Here is a 25,729-nt window from a genome sequence, read left to right as displayed (position 1 = left end):
AACTATCTTTTCTGGTTCTAATCCTGTGCCTTAATTGCTTCTTAGTTTAGCTGCCATCCTTCTGGCTGAAAAGAAACAAGATCGGATTTCATCCAGACCCTGCCAGTGTTGTTCTATAGTCTTTGCGAATATCTAGCCACCTACACTTTACAGGGTTTAATATAATTAAAAATTTTGGGGGAGGGGGCACTTTTCTAGAGCAATTCTACTCTTTGAAGTAAAAACATTCTCTCTACATTTGTGTGCTTTCCTATGAAAGCTGATAGCATCTTATTTTAAAAATGGAAAACATAGCCCTTGTGCATCTCCAGACTGCACAGTCTGAACATTAACTAAAGTATTTTTCAAAAAGCCACTGGGGAGTTATTACTCCCAGTTTACAGCTGGAGGAAATGAGGAGATAGTTTAGATGGTAGCAGTACTTTCACTCTGGTTGAGAACACAGATTGGATTTGAGAAATGGGCGATTCTGAGCTGTGTGCTCCTTTTCACTAGTGCACACCCTGCCACAGTTGAAATAGGCAGGTTAAATCTCTTAGCTGATTAGAGTTGGTTTAAGGCTTTTTGGTTTGTATTATATATCTGTTCTGTTCAGAGATGTGAGTGAGAAATAATCACAAAATGTGTAGCTTACAGTCAGGACTTGGATTGTAACTATGGGTGATGCAATGCAAAATACATGGTTTCTTCAGCAGGGTGTACTGAAGATTATGGCACTGGGTTAATACTTGGTTCTTAGACCTACAGCAGTTTAGTGTATAACTGCAGGGAAATCACTTCCTTGCTCAGTGCCTGATTTGTTCCATCAGTAGAATGGGAAGGATGATAGTACCTGTGCTGTGTGTTTTGAGTCCTATTAAAGACTGGAAGAAACTGCAGAAGACATGAGTGCTGTGGCTCTTGATAGGGAGGTTGTTAGTACAGAGTTAAAATGGAAATCTGCTGCAACACCAGTAAAGTTAGGATGTGTTGACAAAGATAATGTACTTTAAAAAGCTAGTTTTGTTTGCATGAATATATACATATGTGCACACACACATGAAATACACGTAACAAGAGTATATAAACATATAAGTTGTTTTCTCTATTTCAGGCAGTTTAAAAGCTTCAGCACTTTATGCCTCAGCAAACTAATGGTGTTCATTTGCACTCTGTTTGAAAGTGAAGTAATAGATCTGAGTCTCTGCCTGTTCAAGACCACCTTGGAATCTGGAGAACTCAGAAAACTCAATTAAGTGTTTAATGCCACTTGAACATGCCCGCACGTTGGATTTTGGTTCTGCAGAAGCCAGAAAGGATCAGGTTGGGAACATGAGCATCCACCCAGTGTGGCAGAGAACTGAAGTAATGTGCTTGGCCTTCAATCCTTTTTTCTAGCCAGTATAAGATTCATATGAGCTTGGATCACAGAATTCCACATAATTTTGTTCTTTCTCTATTAATTCAATTATCACTTACTTTTTGTGCAGTGGTAGCATGCAGAAATCAACCAGACTTGGACTGTGTTGTGGTAGACATTGTAAAACATAATGAATGGCAGCATCTGTCTCTAGGAGATTTTACCCTAACCTCCACCCCCCAGCCCCCAAGGATCCTGCAAACATGCTGCATTTATGTAAACGCCTCTGATACCAGGCAGAAATTTATAAATGTCCTGTGTTGCTCTCATTATTGTATAATTTTCTACACAAATATATACTTCTACTCAATCAGAAATTTGCTGTATGATTATATGCATTTAGTTTCCTTTAGAGCGAAACAAAAAGATTAGATTAGCACGAACCAGTTCCAGCAAAAGCTTGAGAGTAGGCACAATTGGGAAAGACCTTTATGCATCCAAAACAATAAGTTTGAAAGGCGTATGCCTTCAAAGAGGAGGGTTGATTGGAGGGTTGGCCACTAGAGTGGTCTTCATCCCTTATTGCAAGTTTATAACTTCTAAGGCATTAAAATTTCCTGTCAGCCATGTTACCAAAAAAACCCCAAAACCCAGAAAATACGAACTGATATAGCTTTTTTCTTTCATGTAATGCTACTGCTTTAAAAAAACTTTCCCTCAAGTTTGCTCCTGATAATAATTATAATTTTTGTGAAGATACTTTTGATGACAGTCACAAAAGAATCATGGTTGCTGGAATTCATTATGAAGCATGAAAAAGATACTATAGCTGACAGCTTTGTCTTAAAGCAGGTAAAATACATATTTCTCTCCTAGGAGACAGGTAGAACAGAGTACCTTGAGAAACCAAAAGGGAGAGAAATTCTGCTAGCCTTCTAACTGTAAGAGAGCTGTAACTAGAAAAATATGTCCACAAAAAAATTGGTTCCAGGTCAGTTCACTTATCTGATGATTGCATGTGATTGCAGCTCTCGTCACTTCTCCATGTGCAGTGGCTCATAGATACGTTCTTGGAATTCTGCTAAAAAAGATCTGAAGTGTAATGATCTTAAAACAGGGAGGTCATCTTTATTTGAGGGAAGATCATTTTATATTGTTTACTGCAAGTTAATATGTGATGTTGGTCTAGAAGTAAATTATACTGGGTAAAAGTCAATATTACACAACTGATTCTCATGTATATACACAGTGTAGATTGTATATGTTTTGTTCACACCAGTGCACTTCATCATAGTGGGGTCATTGTGGTTATCTCAAGAAAAGGAGAAAAAACACTTAGTCTATAACTAGCTGTTGAGTTTTCGTATGTGATGCATAAACTTCTGTTTTTTATACATGTGTTGTACTCCAGAGCATCACATAGATGCATTGGTACATCTCCAGAATCATTCTATAGTATATATGCTATACGAGATACTACGGAAATGCAAGTTTTAATTAAATTAAAGAAGTCTCTTTAGGGGCACAAACGGATGTGGAAGTTTAGCAGAGACAAGCCCAGCGTGTCTGTTAGTTTTGGAGTGTAATAATTTTTTCTGGTAGAAAATTACTGTGCTACTGCTTGTCTAGGTGTGTACATGATAACTTCAAGGGGAAGAAAAGATGATTTGTAGCAAAGGAGTAAATTGTATAAATTTTGAGGGTTTAAAAACAACCTAAAATATAGGCTGTGTATTATTTTAAATCATTTGAAAAAGAGTATTTTTTTTTTGCTGTCACTTTTTATAGTTTAACACTAACACTTAAAGACTTCTGTGCTTTGTGTGCAGGTATATGTCTCGAGTCCATGGTATGCATCCAAAAGAAACCACACGTCAGCTGAGTTTAGCAGTCAAGGATGGTCTTATTGTTGAAACCCTGACGGTGGGGTGTAAAGGGTCAAAAGCTGGTATTGAACAAGAAGGATATTGGTTGCCAGGAGATGAGATTGTGAGTATAAAGTCCTTGAGAAAATAAATCGCAATTTCTGGTATCTTAGCATGAAACTTGTTTTAATTTCTATTTGAACTTATTTATAGATGCTGTGTTGGTGCTTATGAACAGGGAAGTAATGCACTCTTAAACTTTTTTAACCTTTTCCATTCCATAAAGGTTCTCTCTCCTTGAATTCTGTGTTTTCTGCTATGAAACACTGTCAAAGTCCTTTGCTCACTCATCCCTCACTTGTATGTAGTATTCTCTTTTACAGCTGTACAGGAAGACAGTAAATATTGGTATTACTTGAAATCCTCAGATGTCCTCAAATCCCAAAGACGGTATCTTTAAAAAAAAAAAAAAAAAAAAAAAAAGACAACAAGAATTGTTGATTGATCTTGCTTTAATCTGAATCTGAGGAGCAAAGAACTCCTCCCTTTCAAAAGTGCAACAAGAAGTTGTACAAACAGACATGAAAAGATGTGTTTTACAGCTACTTGTGAACACCAGGGCATTCAGTTGGGGATGATTTTCCTAGTAAATTAGTTAGAGGCATCCAGACATTGTTCCACTGGACTTATAAAATAAATATTTAAATTGAGTTAAACAGGTTGAAAGTTATGTAAAGGGAAGAAAAGTATGTTTTCTCTATCTCTCCATAGCTGAGATGGAATGCACTCATGAAGTTAACTGAGAATAGTCCCATAGACAGGAAAAAGCTTGCACAATTCCTTTGCCTTGCTCAGAAGCCTGGTCTCTATATTTACAAGACCACGTTCTTGTAATTAAAAAAAAAAAAAAAAAAAAAAAAAAAAAGAGGTTAGCAAAGCTTTAAAATACTTGAACTAGGAACTGTTGCTTTGGTATGTAAATTACGTTAAATACTGGTAAAAAGGACAGCATTGTCATAGGCATAGGTAATAATTGAAATTTTGAGGAAACCCAGAAAATACAGGAAAATAAATTCTAAGACCTACCAGGATAATCATTGCATTGTTTCAGCCATCAATAAGATCCTGAAAGTGAAGCAACAAATAATTTTTTTATTTGAAGTGAGAGAAATAGGAAGTGGAAACAAGCAGTATCCGTAACAGAAAACATTACGGTTAAAATTATCCCAGTTACACTCATTTAAAGTATTGAAACATGTATTTAATGTACATTGTTTCACTATTAAGATTCTCATTATAATTTCATTAGAAACCCTCAAGGGAGCCTTTTAAGGGTATTTAGCTTTGTTTTTACTATTCTACCTGAGAGTAAACATTTCAAAATTACAGCTTAGCTCTTTTGGGTATTTCTTGTGTCAGTTCTGTCTGTTTAGAGGTCATGTTAACTGTGTAGACTCCGTATGACATAAAGTCTGAGATCTGTAGTTACCTAAGTATTCAGTATGTTTGTTTCCTCTACTGAGAAAGGGCCGGGGGGGTGGGGGGGAGGTAAGATTAAAAATGCCTCATAATAGCCATTTCTTAAGTGGTCATTCAAAAACTGTTCCTGCTACTTATTAGCAACATTTGTCTATAAGATAACCAGCATGTACATTCCCAGTGAGTCATTGGAATTACATTAATTATTTTATCTCTGAATGAAAAGAGTTGCCTTTGACTTGATGGAAAATGCTGCTTAAGTCACATTGTGAATAGCCCTTTGGTTGGAAGTATTGACTGTATTTTCAGCATGACTGCTAATCACTGATGCATTGTGCTGTGACCATACGGCTGATGGCTATCTTAGTTGTTCAGAACACCAGTGTGCACTTGACTGAACAGTTTTATGCAAAAATAGGAATCAGCTTCTGATCCAGGCCATGTTTCAACATTCCCCAGCCTCCAACTTCTTGATCCTTGAATCAAAATGCTGCAGACAGATGAAGGAAAACACACTGACTTGCTATAAAGTCATTCTCTTTGTTCTTTTATTCAAAAATTTTTAATGAGTAACAAAGTGTCATTGTCATCACTCCACATCAGATCGAGTATTCTCCATTCCTCCACAATTGGTGCAAAACCATGAAGTTTGGCATGTTCTCTACATTGGACACACTGGGTAGTTCTACAGATGCTTTGTCTGCACTTGATTGAGATGCAATTTGTAGTTCTTTGTAATTCAGTACTGCTGAGATCTAGTACTAATGACTGTTGAACCATCAGCTCGAGTTACACTTGAGTAAGGACAAACACACAGCCGTCTTTTTGGAGATCCACTTGTAGGAGATAGAACTCTCTGAAACAGGGCTGTTGATGTTGGAACAGGGATTTCAGGCTTATCAAACTTTAGCCCTTACAGACAGACCCTTGATCCAATTGTCAAACTCTCTTTGGCTGGTACTACAGGAACTCGGAAAGCTCATAATGTGAAGCAGAAAGACCTGAGAACTGATCCACCACCTATTGACAGCAGATCAAGAATGCCCTTGGATTTGGCTTGTTTACTGGCACCACAGTGGAAGTCAGTAAGGACCAGCTGTTTCAAAGAGTTAGGAAAGGGACACATTCTTGTCATCCCTCCCTCCATTATTTGAGTATTTGCTTGATGTTTCTTACATTTTTGAAGTTTTAGATCTAAATCTTAGCATTTTAAATCCATATTCAAGTAAATAAATTACTGGCCTGGGCCACGGAACTGCTGAGCACCTGTATCTGTTACTTACATAGATGCCTGACTAGACACTGCCACAAGTCCTGGAAGTACTGGTTTGAACGATGACTGTGGACTGATTGATAAATAGTAACAATAATTGAAAGTATACAGATTATGAAAACACAGCTCTATTTGGAAAAGATTCATTAGATAATCTATGGTGCTTGCTTACGTGTTTCCAAACATTTCCCCTATCCAATAGATTGACATGATGATAGATCTATGCAGTAAGGACACCGTCTCTGATAGGGTTACTCTTAGCCTTCAGAGGGATGTGTTAAAAAAATTATGCTACTTAGCTGTCATTGTTCTACCAGGATGTTGAAGCTGTGGTAAAAAAATGAAGCAAAATCTCATATTTAGAGATATACAAAAGAACAAGCTGAGGTGCAAAGACAAAACAGTTTGAGGGTATCAGGAGGTCCTTCCAAAATGAATATGAAAGTTAATATTCTGAAAAACTGGGGAAAAGAATGATCAGATTTAAAAAGTATGAAATTGTTCACTTTTTCTCTCAGATATATGTGGGAGAAATATTTTTATATAAGTTACTAAGTTTAAAAATTTGGAGTCTGTTGCCAAATATACTGTGTTCCAAGTGATATGTAAGGGTTGTTACCGATACAAGAACTTCGCTGCAGATATTATACCTCTGGTTCTTGTGCAGGTATTCACTTTGTTTGCTTATTTGCCGTCTGTACAGATGTATTGCACATTTTCAGAATGTGTTCTCATCTTACAGACTTCCTTATCATGAGAGAAGAAATTATTTTCAATTGGTATCTAGGATTTTAGTTAGGAATTTTGCATTTTCACAGTTTGTCGATGCCATTATTATGCAATTCAACAAATTCTCTGCAGCTTCTTGCCTTGCAAGGGAAATATCAGTCCTGAAATCTGGTAATGGAAGTTTACTTTCTCTTTCTAAAAGCCTTATTTCTATTTCTCACAGAACTTGCGGAATTTGGAGGCGTTATTTATTATCAACATGAAAGAAAATATCTCCTTGCTTTTCAGGTTTAGGAAAAAAATTGCAAATCAGTGTTGTTAACTATGTTTTCAATGCATTTGATAAAGTAGAAGAGAAATGTAGTTCTTGAGGAAAAGAATCATGACTCTCCTTACCTATTTGTTTCTATTTTCAGTTATGTCATGATTTTTACGTATTTTTATCTGTGTAAAATAGTGCTCAGTCTAATCCCAGTGAAAGAAATCAAATTAAAGCACCAATGTAATGTAGTTTTATGGGGGGGTAAGGTACAGTTCTTAGAGTTAGTCTTACTCATTTACATATTTTGTGATTTTTCTACAGTGTGCATGGAGCTATTTTGAGCATTTAACATACTAATTCTTCTCCTCATGATTAAAATCATAAAACTGCACTGACCCAGAGAGAGGCATTATGAATGTATAATTTCAATGTGCATGTATTCATAAAGCCAAACAATATTGTGCTCTTCTGAGATGGAGATGTGTTAGTAACACGGGTTCATTGTTTGCATCTGAATCCAACATATCTCATAATACTGCTGTGGTTTAAAGTTGGTTCACAATGGCCAAATTCTCTAATGAGGTACAAAGAGTGAGGCTTCATACTTAAGGCACTTTGAACTATTTCTTCACTAACAAAATACATACAAAGTTATGATGCTTTCAAGAAGTTACTCTTTTACAGATTTCTATTTTCTGATCATTTAATTGATTATGTAAAGAGCCAGTAACTCTCCTGGCTAGTTAAGTTTGACTTTGAGGTTTAGTTAGTCATTTTCCTGTGCATTTGGTCCTCTCCATGTCTAAATGAATTCTTTCCAATTCTTTCCAATTTCCAATCCTCTCCAATTCTTTCCTCTAATTCTTTAGTTTAGTGGAGCACGTGCTATTTGGAAGGGTAGTTTGCTTGCTTTCCTGTTTTCAGAAAACATTCAAAATAGAATCTGCTTTTTCCCAACACACCCATGTATTCATAACTTGCGAACTGATTACTGGGGATTTTCTGATATTTTATATCTAGAAAGTACTGGTGCATGCTCAAAGTGATTCCGGATACTTTCAAGTTGCAAGGCTGCCTGAATAATCCATCTCTTCACTCTGTCTGCTTTCCCATCATTTTAACCTTTGTTATAACCCACTGCCAGCACTGTGAGTTTTGAAGGTGATTTTGTTAACCCTAGTGACCTTAGGCTCACACCCAGTAATTATTGTGATTTGATGTATTGCAGGTTCAATTTTGCTAGGATCAATCTATGAGAAGGGAGTATTTTGGCTGTTACATTTCTGTTAATCTAAATTGCTTTAGATTGAACAAAGGCTGGGTTCCTTACTTGCCATGCTTTATTGCTTTTGTAATTATATTGATTTTTCCATGCTAGGTCAGTGTTGGTAGCCAGGAGCTGTTTTTTGAACTGGCTATGTCATCTTGAGTCTCCATAAATATGAAGATAATGGTAAAAAGCTTAAGAATGGTCATTGTGAGGGTTTGAATCTTTTCTGAACGTAAAACACACTTTAAATAAAAAAAAACAAAACCAAACCACAAACCAAAAACAATCTGCATAGCTACCAGTTACTGCTAGCAAGCTAGCGGCTTCTAACTAACTAGGTTGAGGAATGGTTTTAATGTGCATCCCATTCATTTCTGTTAGGAGCAGAAGGATAATATGAAACAGTAATAGTGACAGCCAGTGCCTTCATCTTGAAAGCTCACACAACTAGAGTGCACAAAGAGGAAGAACATGTCACACCAAATGAAGAAAAATCTCCTTCAGTGTTTAAAAAATTCTCCATTTGTCTTACCCATCCGTATTGCCTTTAATCTGAAGTCCTGTGTGAATTCACTGATCCAAAGCCAAGCATAGCCCAAACCGTGCTATTTACTATTTCTAACGTATTGTAACAAATCGAGGATTTTCCAGCTGCAGCATTCCAGGTAGATTCCTAATTACTGTGAAAGTACCAGTGTTCTTTACATTTGGTGATTCACTGATGCAAAGAGTTAATGAATGGTCCTGTGGGAGAGAAAAGTTCAGACTGATTCCATCTCTTATTCCACACCTCAGGGAGAGTATGAGGAGGCTCTGAGGGTCAGGCCACATAACAGTCTGGTCATGTGCGAGCACTCAAGGGAAATGAGCTTCTGGAACTCTTTGAATCTTTCTTTTCTACCTTTCCATCCTCTAAAGTCCCATCATTCAGAGCTTGTTTTGCCAAGAGGCTGCCACCACGTTAACCCACAGTGTGCTAATAGCAATGATTTTTCTTGCAAGTTACTATCACAACAGTGCACTAGTGTAAAATTATTGTAATTAATATTTAAATATTTAAATACAATTATTTGAATAAATGCTTATATAAACAAAAAATTAGCGTGCACTGGTGTAATATCCTGCTGTGGATTTGTGAAAGTTCAGAAAGCAAATATTTTCAAATTGCCAAATCAAAGCATAGGCTATTTTGTCCTTGAGAAACAAATCAGAATTCTGAACTCCCACCTTGTGGATGAGAAATTCTTGCTGTATTGAAGCCAAGACCCTCCTTTGTCTTTGCATTAAGGCAATTAGCATGCAGCTTATGAGAATGGCTTCACTGCTGTTTCAGTGGATTTTCCTGTCTCCAGATGGGTTGAGAGTCATGAACAATTCTCTACATTCCTTTTCTCATCTTGTTTTTTCTCTTTGGGAGTATTTCTTCCCTCTCCTCTGCTCATCCTTATTTTTCATCCCCTAAAAAAAGGAGCTCACACTGTTTGGAGGATCTTCATATTGCTGAGGATGACACTAGTAAAATGCATCTTATTGCATACATCTAAGTGATGATGCTTCTTTTAAACTGGTAAAACAACCTCATCAGCATCTTCATTTGGCTCTTTCAGATTTGCCAACTTGACTTTCAAAAATTCAGTCAAGGTAATGCTGTATTCTTGTTTGAGGCTTTCAGTCACTGTTCTGGAGTTGAGATACTGATGATGTTCACAGATTTTACAAAATTTTTCTTCTGATTGAAAGCATGTTTTGAGGAATGATAATTTACTTACAGGTTTGAAGTAAAATAGTCAATAAAGCTTCCATCTTGGGACTTAAGTTATGCTAATAGACTAGATGACATATTTCAGTCCATCTTGAGTTTGTTCCAAAAACATGCATCTTGGGTTTTTTCCACCTCTTTTGTGCCAACCCTGACCTAGTAGTGTAGTTTTTATTAACTTTTTGGGTTCAAAATGCTCTGCAACTCTGGCAACTGTTTTGAATCTTCCATTATTATGTCATGCTGGTCACTGAATGAGACTTCACTGATGATGATAGGCTTATTGATATTCATGTTCTATTCACAATAAATGTAGCCCTCATGCCACTGACAGCTGAAACAATACCAGCCACACATGCAGCACAGGGAACATGGACAAGAAGTTGAAAATTTAAAGTGTGTAGGAGGTTCAACTGTTGGTTCAGATAAAATGTTTCTGTGTGGAGAAGCATTAACCTAGAAAAATACTACAAAATCCCATGAAGAAAATAAGGCCAGAGAAGCAATATAAACATTTTAAGAAAGAAAAGGGGAGGGAGACCCCCTTTGGGCACAAGTCTTGGAAGGACATTTGGAACTACAAGCAAAGACATGGTTTCTTTCTGGTGTGGATTCATCCTCTTTCTAGGGGAACGAAACCTTCATGCATGTAATGTGGAAATAAAAAGGCATTGCACTGAATAAATACTTCACTGCGTCACTGATTTATCTCCCTCATCAAAATAGCCTACAAACCTCCACTTGGCTCAATCTATGTAAAAAATGGTGATGTTAACAGCAGAAGCGAATCCAGTTTCTGAGGAGATCAAGTTGAAAGTTCCTATTAAGCTTGAACTCACTTGGAATGCGAAGAAACAAAAAAGAATATGTTCATTGGAAACTATTTGCTATTTCTGATATCCTGGAGGAGAATACTTGTATTGTCTCACCTCAAATAGTGTAAACTACTGCTACCCAAACGTGATCTTCTTGGGAGGGAAACTGAGATTTATTCATTACTTCACGAACACAGCTTGTAGGCTGAGGAGATAAGCATGACAGGGGGTTTAGCAGTCATTTTGGCTGCTGGCATGCTACTACACTTATTGAAAAATTTTACTTCTCCTTTAGCTCTGGGAGCTAGAGACTGGCTCTGTATTTTGGGTTCTATCACCCTGAATTGTCCAGAACACAACTGCAGGGTAGGAGAGGGAATAAAAGTCTACCTGTCTTGGCAGGGATCCAGAGAAAACTTTGGTGGTTTCTGCCAGAAACAGACAACTTCTAAGATAAACTGGCAATAAATTAATTAGACAACCTTAGGCTTGCAGACTAAACTCAATGAAAGAAGGACAAAAGTGTGCTGAGAGGCTGTGGAATTCACTGCAGAACCTGAGTCTTCTTGCATCAGTGCATCAGAAGAGGAAGCTTTTATCAGTGAAGAAAATTGAAATGGATTATCATGAGCCTATAAATAGGTCTGTTTGATATGCACTACAGAGAAGGTGAATTTGGTCTGTCTCCTGACTGATGATCTTGTGTTGGTTCTTTATAGAATAAAACTGATTTCTGAGATGAGAGAAATCAGAAACAATGTAAAAAACCAATTGTGAAAATCTTGGCAATAATAAATAAACAAACCTGAAATTAAGCAGATGTCTAGGTAGTTGTAAGGACATATGAACTCCTAATTGCTTTGGATTTCTTTGTGATAAAATATGAGTAATGAATACCTGCTAAGTGTCCTACAGTCAGTTTATGGAAATCCATTTTTTTCAGGTCATCAAAGGAAAGGATCTATAAAGGCAACTGATTTACAATGGATAGATTTTCCTGTCTGTAAGAGCACACATCGTTGTAGCTACCTGCTGTGGTAGTTTTCTAGAAAAGGAAGGAAAAAATGAAGTGAAACAATTTTCATAAAGGATTTCTAGCTGCTGAAATCTTTTTGGCTTTGAAGGAGAGATGGATGCTTGTTTATTTGCTGAGCACTTTTGATGAGCAAAAGCAGTAGGAAAAAAATAAATGCAAAACAGGAGGCAGTGTATCTAGTAAATACATACATGCAAGGAAACTACAGGGGAGAAAATAAGCTTCTTTTGATGCTGGATTTACTCTAATGCATTGCTCTAACATTAAATGTAAAACATGGGCTGATCTAAGAAACTTTTATCATTGTAAAGCAATCATCCTGATCAAGTATGGATCCTGTACAGCAATGACAAAAGGGAAAGAAACAGCTAGTTCACATTTACGTGCTTCAAAGATGGAGTAAGTTCTCTGAGCCATCAAGGAATTAATTACGCCTTCCTCAGTTCGGAGCCTAACCTGTCATTCTGATGAAAAGATAAAAGCGGATTCAGTGGGCTACTGAGAGCAAGTTTACAAGAGGATTCATGCTTGCTAAGGAACAGGTGGAGCCAGGGATGTTGTGGCATGAAGAGAAGGCTGACCCAAAGGGCAGGAGGAGGACTGCCCTCACAGCAGGCACAGAACTCTGGCAAAAAAACATACACAGTATCCCCACTGTGTTTGAAAAAATACTGGGAATGGTGTTCCGTGACACATTATGTTTGTTTGACCCAGGTAGTATTTGATGCATGCTAGTGTCTGAGTGAAAACCAATACTTCTGCCAGAGATCCATGATAAGCTGAAGATTTCTTATTAGCTACTGTACCCGACAAGACATAGTCTGTTTAAAAAAGGCCAGTGTGCACGTACAAGGTGCACGCTAGTCTTCCTCTGAAAAAGCCGTACTCCAATCTGTCCAGCTCTACAGATAAACAGCCACAGTTTGTAAATCTCTTATTACAGAGTAGTTACTTGGAAGTTCAGCAGGATTGCAAAAGCAGTGGATAGGTGGGCAAGGAGAGACTTTTCAAAGCTGAGCACAGTTTAGCATTTCCGTGGTTCTTAAGGACTCTTACAACTGCTCTTGTCTGAGCCTGTTTAAGACTGTGTTTTGGATGGGGCACAGATTCTGGTATTTACACTTTGAGAGAAGTGTTGGTGAACAGACAAGTAATTTCAGTGTGCAGTAGCTATTTACAGCAAACGTGTAAGTAAGAAGCATTTCCTTCAGGTTTTGTGCTGGAGAACGGGAGTGCACATAGGTAGTGCATACCCACAGCAGTTCGTTATATTCGGGAGTCATAAAGACTGCAAAATGCACTGCAAAGTTTTAACAGTTAGCAATAGTAAAGCTTGTGTCTCATCCAGAAAGCTTTGATAGGAACATGCTGCCTGAAAAAGACAGAAAGGAACTGATTGATTAGGAATAGAGAATGTGTTTAGAAAGAAATAGATGCTGCTTTGTTTAATGCGAATGGGGGCATAGGTTCCTGTGACATATTCTGAGACCTCTTAAGGAGACGGCTCGGATATGAGACAAAAGTGATAGTATGGTTGATACACCCATGCTAGAATGCACTGCCACCACTTGTTGTTACAATAAAGGCTTCTCATTTAAAGCAGAAAGTTTGAAATACGGAAGATTAAGTACAGAAGATAGCAATTACTTCCCAACAGCAGGTGATGATAGATGCAGGTTGGAAAACCCAAAGCAAAATTAAAGATGTGAAAAAAGTAATGTGTAATTTTTGTGGGAGGCATTTCTTTCAATGTGTCTGTCTACTTGATATGGACCAGTAGTCAACTTTGTTGGGTTTCAGTGAAGAGTTACTGAAAGCCAGCAAAGAAACCTTAACAGCAGGATCCAAGATTTTAAAAGTTTCCCTCTTAGGTGAAGGTGGGAAAATTGGAAGAACTCTGATATTAAAACTGATGAAGGTGGGGAGAGGAGGAAGAAGTGCTCCTTATGGCTGTTCCCAAATCCTAAAATACAGAATCCAGAACATTTGCCTCAGAAATGGTATCTTCAAATTGGGCATGGCCTATCTTATGAGATGTCAAAGAAATGAGAATCTGAGAAATGGCAGGAACTCATTCTTTCAGATCCTTTTCAGTTTCCTAAGAGGTTATGAAATAGTCAGGAAAGGATTACACTCAAATTTTGGGTTGGTGATCTGAAAATGTCTTGAAATAAATGTGGCATGCAAATACTACTATAAATACTACTATTAATACTACTATTAAATAGTTTATATTTAGTAAATGTATTTTTCTGCCAGCATGGACCTTGCTGCCATTCTGGATTCCACCACTGTGTCAGACCAAAAGTGTTGTTATGATACAAAGTAGGTGAAATACACTCTGTATCTGCTAATACTCTTCCCTTTAGACTAAATGTGAAAAACTGTTCTTTATCTGCTAGACAGCTAGAGCTCTAGGATCTGTTAAAGCATAGACACTACACAGGGCTGACCATGAGTTGCGCACAGGTGTGTCTGAATGAAAAGCCGGTGATCTGGAAGGAGCCGTGTGTGGGTGAGTGTGGATGAGAGATACAGAGAAACACCACAGCAGCATGTATGTAAGAAGCAAAGAAACTCTGCAGAAGGACTTGAAACAGAACACCTGGGGGAAAAAAAAAAAAAAAGTCTAAAGAGTGCTATGGAACAAGTGCCACACAGGAAATGCTGGGAACCATGAGCTCCATGGAACATGCTTTCCTTCATTTGCGTCATGTTGAATTTAGGACAACAGAACTGTATGTATACTGTTCATAAATAAACATGATTGTGCCAAAGAGATAACTGACTTACAATTGTTTTTCCCATCTATGTGATCCTTTTCTTTTTTTTAGCTTACTGGTTGGGTCCAAAGGATATCCATAATTTGGATGGTTTGGGAAATCTAATTCAACAGTATGAAACCAGCAAATCCCCGTAAAGGGGAGTTTCATGAATAGAGTTTTGCCTTTTTCCCCCCCTCCCTTTTCCTCTCTCCGCCTGATAGTAGAGTGACTTAATACCGAGTATCTGGGCTACCATTAAGGGACTTGGAGAAAACAGATTAACAGGTAAGAAATGAGCTATGTTAATGGAATGTGCATTATGAAAAGGCAAAGTGGTCCTTCTAGACAGAGTCTGAGAAGGGAGGTTATAATGTTTTCATGTGCAATGCCTACATGTAATTTATAGGTAAACAAAAATTTACTAATTGTTTTTACATCTTTTTTTTTTTTTAATAATGATTATGGACTTCTGAGGTATGGAAGTGACTTAATACTTACAATTGTGACCTCTAAGTTATTGTTAATTTTACTCCTAGTATGTACTTCACATCTCCTACTTAATGGTATGCTAATTGTACAGCAGGATGTCACATTCTCCAACATACAGATTCCCTATTTCAATTACAGCTAAGTAAATCTCCATTACTAATGAGTAAGCATTTCTTTTCCATGTACATTTGCATTATAATGGACATTTTCTTTATGCAGTAAAATTATTCTTTCCTTGACAACAACTATATATTTTATTCTACAGTAAAGGCTACGACATGATGATTCATTCCTTTCTGTTGGGTTTATCTGTATTTAAATTGTCAAATGTTCTTTCTGGATAGCCTGACATTTTCTGTCCCATATTATTTTTCTGTACTTTCAGAATAAATTTAGGTATTTGCTTTAAGACAACCTACTTAAGCCAAATCACAAAAAAGTAAGCTTATGTGTCGGTCATAAATTAAGCTGTATTTTTGAAATTATTGCATTGTTTCATTCATGTTGCTGAAAAATGTCAACTATTTATGTCAGTGCAAAGTGACCTTTGTGATAAAATGTTTGACTGATTTGAATATAAAGAGCAAGTGACCACAAGTGACCCATATCACTGCAAGATCCCACTCTGCTTAACAGAGCATAGCTCTTTGGCTATTAAATCCAATCCCCCAAACAGGCATTTGCTGCCCTGCTGATGCATCTATCTACGAATGCAACGGGCAGCTGAGTAAAACGAAGGGGAAGGCCTCCTGTTACATCTGAGCTGTGCAGCTTTGCTGCCAAATCCACTCCCTCCTGGGGCTTGTGGCCAGTCGCTGGGTGCCGCTGAACTGCTGAACTTGGGCCACCGGGTGCTGCTGGCGGAGGATTCCCCGTCACCTGCCAGCACGGTGATCCAAGAGGCTTTCCCTGCCCAGCATCAGGAAATAAGGATATTGACAAATCGAGGCGCTGTGGGGGAGATCTTTCCTTCATTCCACATGGCCCCAGGAAAATACATCACCTGTTATACACAATTAAGGAGCGTGAGTTTTATTGATAAAGTGATAGCTTAATCTTTGATAATATGCAGCGAAGTGTACCTTTGCTTTTGGTGGGGCCACTCCCTAAGCAGTAAATTATGTTACAGGGATCTTTTTTAGATGCCCAAAGAAGGTTTATGTATCGAAAAGAGTGCATTAATTAACAATCATTAATATTCTTGACAGTTTTTAAGGTGGCCTGGTGGTGGGTGTGTGTATGGGGAAGAAGATGGGTGTTGGGTTCTTGTAATGATACAAGTACATGGGATACTTTAAAGAAACAAAATGTGGTTGAAAGTGTTAGGTAGCATTCCAGAAACGCAGGAGGAAATGTATGCAACCAGATGTTAGAAGTAACAGATTTCCTGGTCACTGTGCATGAATTCTTTCTAGCCTTGTGTATATCCTGATAATCGGATGGCTTACAGTATAGATACAAAGTTTGTTTTGTTTTTATTTTGAAAGGCCTACGGTATGCAGCCTTTTTCCCAGACAGCAGCAAAAAACAAGGTGAACAATTTTTGCACTATGTGGTTTTGAATTCTGTCATATTTTCTATTCCGTTTCTGTCTTCCATTAGGATAGCTTAGTTTACTATATTAACCACCACCATCATCCATATCACTTCCAGTTCTGAGTTTAGTCTACATTATGTATGTATGTAGTTGGATGATTTTTTCTCTCTCCCGGGGGCTGGAAGTGGTTACTCACATGTTACAGTTCAAGCTGTTACAATGGTCGCCCTTTAATCAGTCCTTTTCGGAGTGGCTGGTGACACCTGGTGGTGTGTTCTGTAATTGCAGACTTAACCGTGTTTGCAGCTGGCGGAGAATTTTGACCTGTCCAACCCCGAGCACTGACAGGCAGTTTGAGCTATTTAAATGAATCTGATCTCCTGCATGAAAGAAATGTGTCGGGAGCAAGTTATGCTCCCATCCAAACTTATGTAAATCAAGAGAAGCAATAACATTTCATTGCTGTTGGAGCAAAATTAATGCTTCTGACCTTGCTATTGAAGTCAATAGGGTAGTTGTTCACAAGGGCTATGTACCTTTTTTATTGTCTTTATTAACTTTTCAAATATATTGCACAAATGAATGTTTTGTATATACGTATGCACTAAATATACTGCATTCAACTAAAAATCTTTTCTGTGAAAAACCCGGGTGATTACATTTAGAAATAATGATGTTTTCAAAACTTTACAGTGTGAATACTGAAGGAAGCTTCTTCTGGTGTTTTATTTAATGTCATGGTTTCTGGCTTGAGTGTATGATTTTTCTTGCCAGCAAGTATATTTCTGTATGTTTATGAAATTCCACATATCTTTGCCAGCATATTTCCTAACAATGGAATATCTGGGATATACCAATAAGTAACCAGTATGAGTAAAAATTAAGAATCCTGGAATCCTGATTCTGTGGTGAAATTCCTCCATAGCCAGGACCTATTGGGGTCTTCTTTGATTTTTATCTGGATAGATCTTTAATCAAAACTGATTCTTTTTCTTGCTTAATTGGCCCTTAACTGCCATCCGATCTTTTTTTGTTGTTTGTTTGTTTCATAAAGAAGATAACTATTACAGTTAATATGAAAGAAATATAAAGCAATACTTTATTCTGATTTTTCTCAGTCTACAGGAAAATCAAGTACATTGACAATGCAGTATCTTTAGTTGTTTCTAAAATATCATAAAGAAAGGGGTCCCAAAGTGTACTGCCACTGGACTTTGTGGAAGGGGAGAGATTTTGGTGAAATGAGGATGTGTTCTTTATAGCCGGATTTGGTGGTATTATTATGCTATTCTGACATATACAGAATTGGCAAGTAAAATTAAATGAGGAGACGTGATAGAAGCTACACTACTAATCTGAACAACAAAGGAGGGCAGAGTTCTGTGTTCAAAAATCATTGCTTAAGGGTTGTTTGTTTTTGTTTTTTTTTTTTCCCCTAAACTTACTGCTCCTGCGGTCCAGCATTCATGGTATATAAAAGCGTAGGCGATCTGGATTGAGGCTGTCCCTAAATCTCTTATATTCATGGGAGCTCTGGTCAGTTGAATTATGTACACAACACAGCTGCTCTTCAGCGTAAGGGGCTAGAAGTGCCACTTCTGTGTAGCACTTCTTACACTGCTCTGTTGGAGGAGTCCTCTCACACAAGGACTTGAATGACCCCAGTTCCCAGGCACGGGAAAATGAGAATCAGATAAATGCCAGTTCTGGCAGTTGGTAGGAATTACTAAGGCCACCTTTACAACATGATGTTAAAAGTAGCTTGATCAGATTTTTATCAAGATAATTTATTGAAGAATAGGAGTAATTTTTTTCAGAGATCTGAACCCATTGAAAATTAACATGTGACATGAAAAGGCATTGGGAGTTTTATCTGAGATATGACAGCTGTTTTGTCTTCTAAGTGTAGGGAAAAGTGTGGCATTTCAGGCAACAAACATGTATTGGTGGCCACTGGCAATTCTGCTTGGATTTAGTACTATAGATTCCTAGAGCAAAATTCTGCCTCCAAATTATATGCATGCTGCTCTCATTTACTTCAGCAAAGCTTGTGCACATGTTTCAAAGGTCAGAATTCGGCCGTTGGGGCTGAATTTTCAAGGAAGAGTGTATTAAAGACATCTGTGCATCAGCAGAACCATATCCTTTGTCTTCTGTAGAACATTTCAGAAATAAGCCTAGTGCTGTTGGGCACTGCAAGTGAAACATTTTCTAATTTTTTTGAATTGCATTGGGATTGCTTCACAGAAACATTTCTTGCAGTAATAGGTTCACTATTTCATTTATTTCTTGTAACTCAACACTTTGATGCTGAAAAGTTGTCAGTTTTAAAAGAGTAAAGATTGGAAGGGACCGCCCTTCAGAAAATTACAGTTGAAAATATACTGTAACAATCAAAACAAGGGGATAGTCCTAGGAAATAGGTATGGTCTGTTGAGGTGCACAAACTTCTGTTTGTAGTCTAATACAGAGAAGTCAGAAGTATTTTCACAAAGCTAGAAAGCAAACCCACTTTTCATTGTGGACAGAGCTCATATTTGAAATTGTTACAAATCAGACACTTGAAAAAACTAAAACTTGGCATTCACTTCTATTGGAGTTAGTATGTATTAAATTGATAAAGAACTTGAAGCATGTAGGTTTTCCCCTGTTTTTTAAACATTATACACTCTTAAAATGTTTATAATGTCTAATTGCTGCTGGATTTCAAGACATATCAATTTTGTTCTTAGTTCCTGCAGATTTTGACAGAATGTCATACCAAAATATTTTGTATTTTTTGTAGGACTGGGAAACAGAAAATCATGACTGGTATTGTTTTGAATGCCATTTGCCTGGAGAGGTGTTGATATGTGACCTGTGTTTTCGTGTGTATCATTCCAAGTGTTTGTCTGATGAGTTCAGGCTTAGAGACAGCAGTAGTCACTGGCAGTGCCCAGTTTGCAGGGTGAGTACCTATGAGATTTCATGTGCTGATTAGAGGATTGATATTCATTAATAGATTCATTAAGGTGTCCAGATGGTCTGGCCAGGTTAATGGATAAAGAACTGAATATTGAAACCATGGTACATACTTAGAGCATCTATACAGAGATACCAAAATACGGTGCATGTAGCAGATGGTCATTTTTGAAGACTTCAGCAAAGTTTACTTATGCATTTGAACACACACAGCATACTGTGTGGGAAATGTGTGTACGTATGTATGCTACGTGTGAATGCAGTATATTGTGAATATCTTCAACATGAGTAAACAAATTGCTGTATAAGATGCTACTGGTTTTACTTAACATCATTTTAATGAATCATAATGTAACTTTTTTGTATTTTGATGACTGCATTCTTAATATTTTGTTGGAATAATAATTTACATTATAGAGCCACAGTCATGTTACTGATGAGGGCAGTATCAAAAAATACAGGGTGAAATCCTGCTTCCCATTTACTTCTGTGGATTCTATTGCTGCAGAAAGGCTAATCTGGATTTCACCCATAGCATCCATATCTGTATTGTTTTTTCTTTAAAACTGCTATTTTTATGAGTATGGTAGGGAGACAGCAAAGAATATTTTTTCTATACTTCCCAAGAATCAGCAGGTATGTTGTCTGCATGTTATTAGAAGACTTAAACATTCTAGCCAAAATGGTGTTTACTGGTACCTGGCCTGGAATCAGCCAGATACTTCTCCTTACTGTTGTCATCTCCACGTCACCTCCCCCCGTGCAGCACATTCTTAGGCTTCTTTAAATGGAGGGAGTAAGGCATATGAATGTTTAAGAGAAAATTATTGCTATAGAGTGGCATAAAACTGCCAGTTGGATTGCTGAAGGGAGAAGAAATCCCATGCTAAAAGCTCAGATCTAGCTTTAGAGCCGCAGACTGACCTTCAGATGATCTGTGCTGCCAGGAGTGTAAGGGTTCAGGTGCTTCATTAGTGTGGAGAAGTGGTTTTTGAAAACTTGTGGATTGTTTTGTTTCAAAGCAGTGCTTTCTGACTGCTGTTACCTTAGAACCGGTTGTAAAAAACCTGTTGCCTGTTGCCTCAGACTGGGAGCTCTCAGGGTTTAGGGAAGTAGCAAGGAAATAGAGCCTGCCTCAAGGAAGTGGAAAGGAATGGGGAAAAAAAAAAAAAAAGCAGTGGCAGGGAAAAAGCAGTTAAGGACATGTACTGTATGTCTCCGTATTGAGTTACTAGTATTTAATTTAGCTACTCAATATTGCCTCTGTTAAAAACAAAAAATGACCATATATAGGTGAATTGCTTTCAGATTTTTAAATAAATCTCTTTAATAGTTGCTGGTTCTTGTAATAAGTTTTGATAGTTCTTAGAAATATTTAAATTTGGGTAAACTGGATCCAGTCTTTTGTTTACCAATAATTTTAGATGACACCTGGTGAAATTAGGGAATGTAAATGGTTTAAGCCACCTTGAATATGAGGTGGCTTATAACATCTAGCTTGTAACATGGAAGTAGTCAGAGAAATGCTGAGTAATCGCATGAAATACGCAAAGGTATGTAGGGTGGTCAGCTTTGAGAACAGTTTGACTTCCATCCTAGAGCCCTGAAATTCTTTATGGCAATGATATTAAACAAATACTTACTTCGGAAAAAAATTCCGTGAAACTCAGACCATGTGCACTGTGTCTGTCTTTCTGCCTATTTGTTCCCTTTTTGTTTTACAAAGGCTAAGGAGAGGTTTTGGGGGGCTCTTAAATGCCTCCTGCCCCAGAGATCTTTGGCTTGCTCAGTGCCTCAGGTGATGATCAGCCTATTTTGGTGAATATTGCCATTTTAAATGCCATGGCATCCTTTTTCCCCCTGTGCTGGCAGCTCCTATTTTCCTTGTAATTAATCCAAATCAGTTCAACCCCTAATTCTGCAAACTTGGACTAAGGAGGCTTGCACAGTCTCTGTAAGCAAAGGAGGACTAGTTTGGCCTGGGAGTTAGTATCCTTTCTTCCATTACTTTCACCCCACCTTCCTAGGAAATGACTTCTCTAATTTAATTTTAAAAGAAAGAGAGGGGCCTATATTAAAAAAACTATGGTAATTTGGAGAGCCCTGGCTGATGTCCAGAGGACATAAAAGAGCTTAACTATCTTGCATAAGGGCAATGGGATTTACTTTGCATTATCAGCAGTAAATATGTACGTGCAAGGAAAGTAATGGTTGGGACAGAAAGATGCATATATTTTCATACTTTATTCTTGTAACTGGACATAGCACTTTTTACCTGGGGATTTCAAAGCTCTTTACAAAGGTTAAGTAAAAGTATGTTTGAAACCTAATATACTGGGAGAAATAATCTAAGAACACTTCATTCTTACGTAAAGATTGCTTCTGTAACGCTGCCAAGGTCAGCAAGCCTTTGGATTACTCATTTCACAATTGCTGCTTGTACTAGTTCAATCAACCTGTGCAGCTTTATCTTGCACACTTGACTACTCAGAAACATTTCATAAAGGACATTGCCAAGGATTTGTTCATAACTTTAAAATATTTTTCCTCCCTAATATTTATAACAGTCCCTTGCAAACCCCTGCAAACCTGAACTCTTGTTTCCCTGCTGGTGTTTTTCTGCCCTGCATCCATAAGCGAGAATGTTCAGTTCCTGGCTATTTTTTTTTAATTTGATGGTACCAATCTGAGTATTTTTTACATGGCATAATTCACAGCAGGAGTCAAACAAAGTTCAATTCAAACCACATTGCAGTGACTGAAAATTTTCCCTGATGACTGATGGACTAATCATTGTCCTAAGTGAAATAAATTGGTATTATCAGCAAAATTCCTGGTAGACAGGTCACAAGAGAAAGACTCGAATGAACTTAGAGATTACATTCCCAACTACTGGAATGGTCCATTCAAGACAGGGTTAATCAACTCGATCTCTGAAGGATGCAGGAGACTTGGACATTTATGGCTGCTTTTTGGTTAGATACAAGGAGAATATTTTCTCCAGCTGTTAATTTAGCACCTAAAGACTACAGAAAGTACAGCAAAAATACTAGTGGGTTTTTTTTGGGGGGAAATAGTTATATACAAAATTCTGAATAGGAGAATGTTGATCACGTGTCAAGGTAACTGACTATTATTATTTCTTTTTTAAAAGAATTTTAGAGAAAGGCAGAATTATGTAGTGTATATATATATAGTATATAGTTTATATAGTTTGTATATAGTTTGTCCCAGAGAAACAGGTTTTGATTTGTGACAAAAAAAAAAAAAAAAAGAATTATTCATATGGTTTCACTTGACTCCTTAATTTTTTACAGTCATTTGATCAGAGATCGATCTTTCATGCATGTGTTCTGCAAGGAGTTATGTCCAATTTACCTATCATAGTGGGTGTTTCAGTATTTCTGGGTTTTATATATATGAAAGTGAAGTAAACTGTAGAGCTCAAGATATTTAATGCTGTGCTGATAAATATTCTACAAATAGGCCATTTCTGAGTTCTGGTACTGTACTAAGCATTTCATGGAGTACATAAAAATACACCATCATGCAGTTCACAATCATCTTTAGACATAATTTGACAAGTGAGAATGATAAAAAGTAGACAGAAGCACAGAAAGATGAAGGTTACTTAAGTAACTCAGGTACTTAGATAAGGAGGTTTTAGGTACTAGCTGTCAGTCAAGATAGTAATGTAAAATGCAAGGAAGGAAGGAAGAGTATGGCTCTATTGACTTACTTTATGGGGTGTTACGGTAGGAGTTTGTTAGACAACTGTATGATGGAACATGTTCTATAAACAGAATTTGGCATAATCACACAAATAATAGCCATGGATTTGTGGGTGAAGGGAAGTCATGGTATGGGACTGATATTAGCACCACATGGTTCAGTGTGCAAAGCCCACACCTGGGGAAGTGTTAGTCCTCAGCAGGTCCCTGCCATTCACCTTGCAGCCACACGCACCCCTGAGTAAATCAGGAAGCTGGCAGAACTGGGCACTGCATAGGGTCTATTTAGTAAAGTATAAAGGAATGTGTCAACAGCAGTGAGAAAACTGGGAAACCTCCACTTAGAGCCTCCTTCCACCTTCTTTGTGCATGTAAAAGCATATTTAATTCATGTGATGCTTCATATTCAGAAGGTGCTTAATGCACCATACAAGTACAAACCAATTTGTGGTTTCAGCTGTAACATTTTCAAAAGCGCCTAATGTTTTGAAAAGTCTCATTGAACTGCATGTGGTTTTGAAAGAGGCAGGCCTTATGCCATATTCTGCTCATGCAGGTGCTTTTCTGTATGCTGCTTTGCACATACAGCGCACTAGTTGCTCTGAGAGCCGTCCTGTGTGCCTGCGTACCTTTCTTAATGGTGCAGAAAACCTGAGGACTGGAGGGTTTGAAGAGGGCATCAGAACAGTCCAGCTTTCGATATGCAGCACCAAATTCCTCTGGAAGTTTTAAGACCTTCAAAAATCCGAGAGCCAGTGGGTAAAGTAAGGAGTTTCTAAACAGCAGCGGTGAACGTATGTTAGATTCACGTGCATAGTTCCCCTCTGCAGATATACCCCTGGAAAGATGTATTGCCTCTGAAAATGGAACTGGTGCCTTAGAAGCATGTATCTGTCATTGAGCAGCCTTCACCTAATCCGTCACTGAACTGAAATGCTGAAATGAAGCTCTTTGATGTACGTATACACATGGCAGTTGAGAGAGGAAGGAGAGGGGGGAAATACTAGTTAATGGGAGATTGTAGGGAAATGGAAACCTCTTTACATGGAGAGCTTGTAATTTAAATGCTTATAGACAGAATGCTGGCACTAACACCTTGCATTTCTTAGAGTTTCACTATTTTTTTTCTCTTCAAATGAAAGATTGCAGCAACTGCAGCACAGTACCGCTGTCCCCCTGGGAGCCGAGAACTGCATGCCAACTTGGGGTGCAGGGGATAGTCACTTCCATCATAAATGGTGCTCCTGCAGGATGGAGTGTTTCTTGGCAGTACCCCTAGCTGCTGCTAACCTCGTGTGGTTCATAAAGTCTTGTAGTGAATTTCTGTGCAATAAGCGTGTCAGAATTGCTAAATAAGTCACACTTGCACAGTGCGATATTTTGCTACCCTCTTTAGCAGCTAGGCAGTATTATTAATCTGGAATATTGAATATAAACAGCAATGTAAATCCAACCTTCAGGTACCAGCCTCTGAGAAATAGATGTGCTGCAGAGAGTAAGGCATTATGTATAAAGTATTTCCTGCACCCATAAGCGAAGAGTTAGGTTGCAGCCTTGGCCTTCCACCTACCAGATCTCATTAATCTTCTACATGAGGATCACTATTGTGAAGGTTATTACTTCACTCCTACATCCTCTGTGTAAGCACATATGGCTGACCAAGCCTTTGAGTTTACTTTGATTCAAAGTAGAAGGTTTGCAGGTTCTCTAAAAAATAGTGTGACTCTAGGAATTGTTCTTGTTGTGGGTTAACACCAGTAGGCAGCTAAGCACCACGGGGCTGCTCTCTTACTTCTCCCCAGCTGCCAGCGAGACAGAGGAAGAGAAAAGCAAAAGCCGGAAAACTTTTAGATAGAGATAAAAATTGTTTAATAAGTGAAGAACTGGAAGAAGAGAGAAAGAAAACACAACAAAAGAAGTGACGCAAAGGCCATCACTCAACACCCATCATGGATAGACTGATGCCCAGCCTATTCTGGAGCAAAAGATGGCTAACCCCCTTAAGCCTCCTCCTCTCCCTTTCTATTGCTGAGAGTGATGGTATAAGGCATGGAATATCTTTTTAGTTAGTTCAGGTCATCTGGCTAATTGTGTCTCCTCTCAATCTCTTGCATACCCCCCAATCTATTCACTGTGGGGGCAGAGCGAGAAACAGCAAAAGTCTTGGCACTGTTCAGCAAGAGCTAAAACATTATTGTGTTATCAACACTGTTTTGGTCACAGATCTGAACCACAAAACCATATGAGCTGCTATGAAGACAATTAACGTCCCAATACAATCCTATGTAAAGTTAATTTATCCTACAAATGGGATATCTGCATATATAAAGATCCTGATAACCTTTTGGGGCTGGATTGAATCTTAGCAGTCTCTTTGAAAGAAACTTGCACTTTAGCAAGTTTTGCAGTAGCGTATCTT

General features: G+C 37.9%; 1 protein-coding gene across 8 annotated transcripts in view; it reads left to right on the top strand.

Annotated features, from left to right (window-relative positions):
• ZMYND11 (zinc finger MYND-type containing 11) overlaps positions 1–25,729 on the top strand; it is a 106,422-nt gene that overhangs the window by 59,847 nt on the left and 20,846 nt on the right. For 4 of the 8 annotated variants that reach the window (XM_027781780.2, XM_013296428.3, XM_055803788.1 and 1 more), the window contains exons 3-5: positions 3,169–3,328; positions 16,569–16,613; positions 19,404–19,565. In XM_027781780.2, coding sequence (XP_027637581.1) covers positions 3,169–3,328; positions 16,569–16,613; positions 19,404–19,565 — 367 coding nt within the window. The remainder of the gene's footprint in view (positions 1–3,168; positions 3,329–16,568; positions 16,614–19,403; positions 19,566–25,729) is intronic. The other 4 variants (XM_055803791.1, XM_005233935.4, XM_027781781.2 and 1 more) reach the window with 3 other exon arrangements.

Source organism: Falco peregrinus, chromosome 5 (assembly GCF_023634155.1).
Source record: "Falco peregrinus isolate bFalPer1 chromosome 5, bFalPer1.pri, whole genome shotgun sequence".
In the NCBI taxonomy this organism is placed as follows: domain Eukaryota; kingdom Metazoa; phylum Chordata; class Aves; order Falconiformes; family Falconidae; genus Falco; species Falco peregrinus.
The sequence above is the reverse complement of the archived record's forward strand: the minus strand, read 5'-3'. Positions and strand labels throughout refer to the sequence as shown.